General features: G+C 39.2%; 2 protein-coding genes across 4 annotated transcripts in view; both read right to left on the bottom strand.

Annotated features, from left to right (window-relative positions):
• The window catches only part of LOC145489400 (uncharacterized), a 128,060-nt gene that overhangs the window by 38,321 nt on the left and 80,045 nt on the right, over positions 1-9,694 (bottom strand). The gene's annotated exons all lie outside the window — the stretch shown is intronic.
• LOC145489393 (mediator of RNA polymerase II transcription subunit 25-like) overlaps positions 3,009-9,694 on the bottom strand; it is a 28,947-nt gene continuing 22,261 nt past the window's right edge. The window contains exons 17-23 of one of the 3 annotated variants that reach the window (XM_081468357.1): positions 8,206-8,229; positions 7,703-7,741; positions 7,340-7,492; positions 6,446-6,670; positions 5,761-5,898; positions 5,107-5,382; positions 3,009-4,543 (exon numbers count right to left, since the gene is read on the bottom strand). In XM_081468357.1, the coding sequence (XP_081324483.1) occupies positions 4,388-4,543; positions 5,107-5,382; positions 5,761-5,898; positions 6,446-6,670; positions 7,340-7,492; positions 7,703-7,741; positions 8,206-8,229 (1,011 nt within the window). In that variant the 3' untranslated portion in view covers positions 3,009-4,387. Of the gene's footprint in view, positions 4,544-5,106; positions 5,389-5,760; positions 5,899-6,445; positions 6,671-7,339; positions 7,493-7,702; positions 7,742-8,205; positions 8,230-9,694 lie in introns of all 3 variants that reach the window. The other 2 variants (XM_081468356.1, XM_081468358.1) reach the window with 2 other exon arrangements.

Raw genomic sequence — 9,694 nt, 5'->3', positions numbered from 1 at the left:
CATCGTACTTCGCTTGAAGTAGCGTGTTTCAGTCGTACCTTTTCTCTTGTATGGTCTTCGCGCATGGCGATGGTGTGCGCAAGTTTAGCCGCCAAAAAAATACACTCGTGCTGTATTAACTGTTACCTTAAGAATTCGATTCAATTTGTTACATGGAAAGAAAAAAAAAACCTTTGCTAAATTTGGCAAAAGTACCAGAATTCATAATATCTAGTTATGCCAGAATTCATAATATATAGTTATGCCAGAATTCATAATATATAGTTATACCAGAATTCATAATATATACCTTATTACATGAAATTTTCGCGACACGTTAATTTCGCGATTTTGAGGTTCGCATATTTCGCGACACCTTAATTTCGCGATTTTGCGAAAATTTTTTATTTTGACTCACTTTAATTTCGCGTTTTTGAGTGAGACTTATTTCTTTGTCAATGTTATTTAACATGTCCTTGAATTTGATCAAACAACTTAATCAACAATGTCCAAATAAACAGAAACGCAACTGATTATGTAAACAGTAACAAGAAAGATGTTCTCACAGTGTCTACAAGGCACGTTTTTACTGGTCAGTTGACCTCATTATCCATGTACATTAAATATTCCTTTCTGCAGACTCCAAAGAGGAAATGTTGCCGTTTAGTTTCACGACTGATGCTGTTTAACTGTTTGCGTAAATGTCTTGAAACGGATCAACGGGCGGTAGCACTTCTTTTCCAGAGGCGACAGTAAGAATGGAGGCATCTACCAAGAACGTTGAAGCTATTGAAAGGTTTAAGCAACTAGTGGAACAGCACTACAAGGAGCCAATAAATGGGCAGTTTGAGGATTGTACAAAAGAAGTGCTACCTGGAGTGGAGGCGGAAAGAAGCAGTGATGAAGAGGACCAGAACATTACCACAGAATAGTTCAAAATGATTGTAATAAACGTGTGTAATGGTAATAAAGTCGCTTTTTTAGTTATTGACGTAATGTGAGTCACTTAATTTTCGCGTCATGTTAATTTCGCGACATTTAATTTTCGCGTCACTTAAATTTCGCGATTTTTTTTAAATCGCGAAATTCGCGAAATTAACGTGTCGCGAAAATTTCACGTAATAAGGTAGCTTAAGCCAAGCCCAAAAGTGGAGTTTCCAGCAAATACTAATCATCTGCACGACACAATAACATTTAAAGAAATTTTAATAAACCGGCTGAATTGAACAACAACAACAAAGAAAAACAAAACAAAAGCAAAACAAAAAAAGATAAACAAGAAAAACCGAGGAATCTACATATACACTATATGCATATCACTACATTTGAGTATCAAAAGGCAAATCCCGTCTCGACGAAGGATGACCGAATGAAAAATATGTTAAAATTTGTTTTAGAAGCCGGAAAACGTCCAAAATTTCAGAGACGTTTGGTGTTCAAGTTTAATAATTATTCACACTAAAGCGTAATTTGAATATTATTTTTGTCCACGGCTTTCCAGTCATTTTATCGCCCGTAGCTTTACCAGTCTTTTACCCATAACCTTTAAAGAAATTCACCAATAAGAATTTCACCAAACCGAATAAATTAAACAAACAAAACCAGGAAATCTCCATACTTTTAAACACAATATGCAAATCACCACGTACGGCCGTCAATCTTAAGCAAATCCTGCTCGCTTTTAAAGCATAAAATGGTCTGTTTACCTAGCATGGTTTCTAACCGTAACAGAATAAATTCTAGCAGTGTACGTCTTCGTCATAACCAAATTTTCCCGGCTTGGTGAGCTAACCAGAAATGTCTACCCATGGTGCTCCGCTGGCGCACCTCACGTGATGGGGCCTCCTATAAAATATCGACGCCCAGGGTATCACGGGGAAGTTGGATTGCAATGGACCCAGTGAACTGTCCTTAACATAGACCTCAGTTCTGCAGGCTATGAAATTCGTCAAATAGGCTCAATTTCGCTCAAAAGACCATATTCGTATTCTCGGTATTGGACTGGAAACTACCTTTTGCAACTGAGTCTTCAAATGCAAATGACATAAATCTAATTTTAACGATTTCCCCTGCATGAGCCTCTATTACAAGCTAGTTCCAGTCCAGTACCGAGAATACGAATATGGTCCGGTTTCCAGCTGTTTTGGGGGACCGCTTCCCATTTTCTTTCAAGGAATTAACGCGGGCTCACAAAACGCCTGGAATTAGGAACAAAGCCACCAATAAAGTGATGAGTTCTGCGTTTTGCAAACTGACGTGTGAAGCCACCGTATATTATCCATTGAACAGTTCCCGGACGTTCGTTTCGTAAGGAGCCGGAGAATATATAATTTCATTATTACGTCTTTGACCATACTGGGGTCAAGAGGGCCAGTTAAATACAGGTAGTACTCGCGGACATTCACTCGATATTAGCTATTTATGCTACCATAGGGCTGTAAAAATATCACAACAGCCGTGAAATATCCGCTCCTGTTATATAGCTGGCCCCAGTTGTTCGAAAGGTGGATAACGCTATCCATCGGATAAATCTCTATCCAGTGGATAAGTGTTAACAAAACAAACCACGCGATCCACTGGATAGTGATTTATTCAGTGGATAGCGTTATCCGCCTTTCGAACAACTGGCGTCTGAAGTTCAGTTGAATCTAACGCGCGCTCCCATTAATTGATTTGTGGACACGTGATATTTGTTGCCCGCTCTTCCATTAACCAGAAGTTACTTTGACTTCTCGTTACTTTAAACTAAACTTTAGCTATATAACAAAACACTTCAGTTAATCACTGGTCCCTCGGGCGCAATTAGTCGATGTTTTCCTCAACTTTGTTCCGGGAAACATAGAGATTTTCGGGAAAACAACGCTGTTTCCCTCGGGACCAGCGATTAAGCGTTTAATATTTTCCTGAAAACCATCAGATAAAGACAAAAAAATATGTTTAACTGATTTAAACTGCGTTCAACTCATACTCGTTCCCAGTGCATTCGGAGGTCGGAGCCATTCCTGTAATTAATAGCTATAGTTTGAACAGAAGAGAGAACTAGTTCAAAAAAGGCTAAAGCTGAGCCAGAATCAGGATCATCTTGAATAATAATGCTTTCTGTTTTTAATCCTTACTTTCTTCATCTCGATCTTTAAACTCTTTGCTTTGAAAGAAAGTCCCTGACTTGCACCAGCGTCAGCAAGGGTACAATAACAATGCAGACGTGTTAGACAAGCTAGAAATTAGAAAATTAGGAAAATATTTAAGAAACATTCGTACCCTTGATATCTAACTTGCCATGAAATTACGATTTGCCTCGTGCGATCCAGAGCTAACGCTCAAACTGGATACTGGAGAGTGTAAATGCAATATGCTGAGGTCACAGCATGAATAGTAGAAGGGGCTTGCTGACACTATCCATGGTCACAGAAAACGCCAGAGGTGGCTTAATACGGTTGAACTTTATTACGCGTTGCAAACTTTACATTTAAACAGCCAAACAGTAATCAATCCATCAAACCATACTATGGCTTGAATGAACTGATATTAGAGAGGTGAACAATGACGTTTACGACAAAAATGTACTTTTTGCCGTTCCTGATTTAGCCGTTTGTACACTAAACTAGGAATATTTGTATTTGTTGTGAATAGGCGTCTTTTTTGTATTTGTGTTGGATTGGTTTAAGGCTTAGTGAAAAACAAAAAAAAAAACAAACAAAAAATCAGAGGCACATCTCTCCGTTTGTCGTAAACATCATTCTTAAACTCTGTTATTGCCTAGTTTTCATTTAACGTGTATCTTTTACAAGGCCATTTCCGAAGACTTTACAAAACGAATCTCTGTTCCTGGATTACATTTTAGCCAATACATCCGCTTGATAAACCAGAACATTACTATTACATCATTGGAAAATCACTCTAACGATGTATAGCAAGTTTAACTTGATTTCTTTAAGTTTTCAGTGATCAAGATGGCGCTGGCAATATCTATACATTTGATCTTGGATCTATAACGAAAAACCTTACAAAGTATCTTATACACTCCAAAGTTTACCACCATTTACAGCAATAATTTAATTTGCCAAGACTAGACCATATTTTTATGTTTGTTGTCCTATTTAGCGTATACCATATACAATATTTTTCGTTTCGACTTGATCCTAGACATTTCATGCAAACGGCTGGTGAATTTACCACCCTCGTCGTTTGAAAGTAGAAAATAATTAACAAGTTAGTTCTTTTTAGTTCAGCCAACAACTTAATTACGAGAGAAACGGAAAATGAACATTTTTTCTTCTGTGCTAAGAATAAATGAAGCAAAGTTTCCTATTGTAGTCTAGATGAAACTAGGCACAAGATTACAATACATCAGGTATTAAATAGCCTTTTAAGACACCAAAAATAAGAGGTTACAAGTTCGAATTTACTATTGCAGTATGTCAAGAAGGCTCATGTTGTCAGGCAGAAAACTGGACTGCGACTGCGACAACTGCTGCTGCTGAACTTGCATCTGAGCCTGTGATACCTGACCTTGAGACATGGGGGTCTGGGGCTGAGCCATCTGTGCTTGCGTCATCTGCACCTGTAATGATTTTAGGAATACTGCCCCAAATGTTTCTATTCCATTTTGAATATTTTGTTAATATAATACCGATTTGGTCGACAATACAACGCTACACATTCACTGGACAGAATACACAAATTTGAAAAAGTTCAACCAAACGAACAATGATCACCATAACAAGACCAAGCGAGTAAACTTGTCCAATTCCAAAAAACATTGTTACTTGTGGAATGACCCAAGAGTGAGGATCTTTCTGAGACAATTTCGGCATTAGGCCTTGATCAAGAGGATAAGCCGAATGTGGCTATCATTACTCTTATTACGTAACGCTTTGATGGAAACAGAATAGTACTGAAATATCTTAACCGGTCCAATACTTACGAATTTTGCTTGGCTGATTCAGTTATTGGACTTTTCAGGTACTTAGTCGTAAGATAGGTGATATCTTAAATGCCGAGGATATAATGGAACATAACTCAGTTGTTTAGATCAACTCCTGGTACACAGTCTTTTGCACGTTGTTTGCTAACCTGTAATCCTTAACAAGCGTTATTTTGCTCTCTAACAGTTGGGCCTATTACCTGGCCAAGTGGCATCTGAACAGCCGCCTGAGATCGTTGCTGCTGCTGCAGCTGCAGTAGCTGCCACTGCTGTTGTGTGATTCCTGGCTGCTGTGCACCCGCCAACCCCTGTGACTGGGCTGAAGCCTGGTTTGCCTGTGACTGAAGTAGGTGACGAAGCTGCGACTGTATTCCCTGGGTATCCTGTGCGGTCTGGAAGGCTTGTTGTTGTTGTGGCTGCTGCTGCTGCTGTTGTTGTTGTTGTTGTTGTTGCTGCTGCTGCTGCTGTTGCTGCTGCTGAAGCTATCAATAGTCAAGTGAAAAAGGGCTCAACTCAATTGTTTAGACACTTCAAAAACGTTTCTTCCCTTCTGTGTGTCTCTTTAAAACCTAGCCAAGTATCATCACCTTTGATGCTTACCTATAAATTCACAACTACACCGCTTCCTGTCCAACATGTGGTGTAGATGGTACGTAGTACAAGCGCCCATTACTCCTCTCAGGAATTCCACAAAGCTCAGACTGAGGGTGCCCCCCCCCCCCAACACACACACACACACACACACACACACACACACACACACACACACACACACACACACACACACACACACCAAGCACCACATGCACATGCAGGTAAACAGTTTTGGAGTATGTTGAGTTGTAGTCATTCACCTGCTGATATTGTCTTGTCCGTGCTATTAACTGCTGTTGTTGTTGGGGCGTCAGCTGCTGTGTCTGCTGTTGTAGTTGTTGTTGCTGTAATAGTTTCTGTTGCTTCAGCTGTAACTCTTGATACGCTTGATATTGTAGCTAAAAAAGCAATAAGATGAAAAGCCAGTCAATTATAATAAGCTCTAATAAGAGCTTGATCTAATTCATTTTCGAGAGGCATTTTGAGAAGAAATTTTCCAAGACCTGTCACGACTTGTCAAGACGATTAAACTTCTCCAGTAGGTTTTACAGATGATTCATGGACTAATGTTTTTGTTCTACATACATTACCATGCCACTACTATGTAAACATGTTTTCTTTACTTTTTCTTTGAGAAAATCGAAAATCTTCACACTTAGGAAAGTTTAAAAAAACGACTAGGTAGCCTTAGTTTACCCTCGGTGAATGTTTACAGCACAAAGACGCAATTCAATGTCACAGACAAATAATTCAAACTAGACGTAACAAGGTTAAAAATCCTAATTGCAAGCGCAGCTGAGGAGTTGAACCCGTGACCGCCGAGAACAACATAGTTAGTTGTCAGAAAAGGACCTCAAGATTGCAAGTCCAGCGCCCTAACCACTCGGCCACGCTGAGGTTAAGACTGTACAGTTCACACATAGTTCACATTAAGCTGGTACTTACAGCGGCTGCATTGTCTGTTTGATCCATGGGTAATACAGGCATATTGTGGCTCCCAGTGTTGACACCAGATAGATTTAAGCCCATATTGGGAGGCACGGAGCTCTGGGCATTAGTCACCAATCCCTCTGGGGTTTGTCCTAAGCCCTGTGTCGCACTTGTCATCAGTGGATTTCCTGCAGGATTTATCAAAGGCTGCTGGGAAACTTGTGACTGTTGCTGTGGAAACTGAAGAGAGTATTGTCATAGCTTTAACGAGTCTGAGGAACCTTTCAGATCATCAGTCCCATGTAAGTCCAAAACTAATGTTTCTTGTCGTTATTGTTGTTGTTGTTGTTGTTGTTGTTGTAAGGCAAAGACCATTCAACTGTAGGCGCATTTTACGACTCCATGATTTGACCTCAGTGGCTTCAAATTTTCATAAAAAGTTCCAAGATCTCCATTAATGAAAGAGAAATTCTCATGGAAATGACTGAATCAAAAGCCACTAAAACACCGCCACGCCTGACTGGTGACAATTTTTCTTTTTGCACTCAAGATAGGAAAAATGTTTGGAACAGACCTGAAGAAACTTTCTCAGACTCATTAACAATTCATTAAGTCTTAAAAAAGGAATTCATAACCATATCTGATCTTTTCTGGCTTAGATTATTTAGGATTAGATTTCTCCGTTTTTCTTCAGTTCTTAGTTCTAGCCGGCCTTCATCGAGTAGATAATTATATCAAACACTTGAGGGAGTGTTTGACATTTTGAAACAACTTCGTCCAACAAACTCGGCTGCGCATCCCATATAACTCATAACTCTCTTCTCAGTAGGGTGAAACACGGTCTCTCGTGTTCAATAACTTGCCTCGACTTCTGCCTTTAACAAACTTACATATCGCACAAGTACATACCTGTCCTTGTGTCAAACTAGCTGCAGCGAAGTTGGATTGTTGCTGTGGTTGCTGTTGTGATTGTTGTTGTTGTTGTTGTTGTTGCTGCTGCTGTTGCTGCTGTCTTAGTTGCTGCTGCTGTTGAAGCTGAAGATGTTGCCGATGAAGCTGAATCTAATGTTAAAACAAACATGATTCAAAACACGACCTACAAGCAAGCAAATGAGTTATCTGCTCTCACACATCAAAGAGCTATAGGGAGCAGGAAATGGAGTAAACTGTGACGGCCTTGGAGTAATTGTTGCTAATATTTAATACTTAATGACTGGTCTCGAGGGGAAGAGTGAATTTTGTTAGATACAGGAGATCATTGGAAAAAGGTACCTTGGCAACTTGCTGCATTTTGTGTTTTTGCACAACACTCTGAAATAAAACGAAAACATTTGAACAAGTCAAAAATATATGTACAAAACTTGTTATTCCTCATGCACATTATTGTAAAATTGCAAAAAGAAAACAACATACCAACAAAATCACTTAGCCAACAAAAAAAAGAACTTTGGATCACAAGAAAAGTCTCAACGAAGTCCCGACCAGTCCTCCACGACAAGTAGATTTTTCTTAGGACAAGAGATTTTTCATGCTCACCTGCCGAATGGGCAAGGGCCCAGGCATGCTGTCTGCTCCTTAAAGTTTGATTTTAGGGAAAAATATTAGACTGAAGCAAGCACACAACTTCCCCAAACAAGCGAACTTTGAGAATTACTTTTCCGAAGGAAGGGATGGAATCGAAGTTTTCTTCACACCCTGTAAATACCCAATGCATGTACATATGTCGAGTATAATTACGTATTTCATTGGGGAAATGTTAAAAATTCAATACATACCCTTATTCCTTCCACAAAGTTTGTCTAGTATTGGAGATAAGGAAATACGTTAGACAAAGCTCATTTGATCTCATTATTATTTTTCAGATTTACCCCACAACAGACTCTTTACTTGAAAATAAAATGTTTAAGCAAGCAACCGGAACGATGATCCTGCTGGTATACGTTGGATCAATAGTGATCTAATTGGCTTTATATATAAAATGAAGAGTACAAAAGCAAAAACCGACACAACGTAGAATGATTTTTTGAAGGTGTACTATATTTCGGCTGGCCAAACCAGCCTTCTTCAGGTACAATGGAAGATTTTAAATTGGTGCGTGTTTTTATGTAGCCGATATTTACGTAATACCGGAAATACGCAAAAGTAATTGATAGTGTAAATTGAAGATAAGCATATGGTAAAATAAAATAACATGATAAAAGAACATAATAAAAGAAGACAAATGGAAACAATTAATATGTTTCTTCGCGGATGTTCAGACCATTAGGATCAATTGTTCTGCCTTTTTGAATTAAAAAAGCTTCCCTGGCCTTACGGATAGAGTCTCGGTTAGAAACGATTTTTTCGATGGGGATTAATTGCATGTCGTTAGCAGTGTGGTTAGGAGAGGATAGGAAATGTTCGGCGGCTGTAGTAGGTTTAGATTTGTTGTTAGGATTATCGCGGTGTTCATTAAATCGGTCTTTTAATCGTCGTTTCGTCTCTCCTATGTATTGTAAATTACAGCGGTTACATTGAATCATGTAGATGAGGTTTTTAGTGTCACAGGTCAGGTTGGATTTTATGGCGCGCGTTTCCTCGGTAGAAAATAAGGTATATGTAGTAAGTCCGTGACAAATGTAGGGACAAGTAGCACAGTTTTTGCCACAACGGAAAGACCCAGAAGGTAGTTGGGGATTAGAAGAATTAGAAGAGAGTTTAGCTGTAACTAGTAAGTCACGAAGGTTAGGAGAGCGTCTGAAGGCTACAACAGGCAAATGCTGAAAAACGTTTTTGCAGCGGTTAGAAGAGGTTATAACTACCTTCAATCCATCACTCCCTCACATCCCTAACATCATTAAAAAACATTACAATTTGTTGCTCTCTTCTAACCGCTGCAAAAACGTTTTTCAGCATTTGCCTGTTGTAGCCTTCAGACGCTCCCCTAACCTTCGTGACTTACTAGTTACAGCTAAACTCTCTTCTAATTCTTCTAATCCCCAACTACCTTCTGGGTCTTTCCGTTGTGGCAAAAACTGTGCTACTTGTCCCTACATTTGTCACGGACTTACTACATATACCTTCTTTTCTACCGGGGAAACGCGCGCCATAAAATCCAACCTGACCTGTGACACTAAAAACCTCATCTACATGATTCAATGTAACCGCTGTAATTTACAATACATAGGAGAGACGAAACGACGATTAAAAGACCGATTTAATGAACACCGCCGTACCATAGATAACCCTAACAACAAATCTAAACCTACTACAGCCGCCGAACAT

The sequence above is a fragment of the Orbicella franksi genome, chromosome 6 (genome assembly GCF_964199315.1).
Source record: "Orbicella franksi chromosome 6, jaOrbFran1.1, whole genome shotgun sequence".
Classification (NCBI taxonomy): domain Eukaryota; kingdom Metazoa; phylum Cnidaria; class Anthozoa; order Scleractinia; family Merulinidae; genus Orbicella; species Orbicella franksi.
The sequence above is the reverse complement of the archived record's forward strand: the minus strand, read 5'-3'. Positions and strand labels throughout refer to the sequence as shown.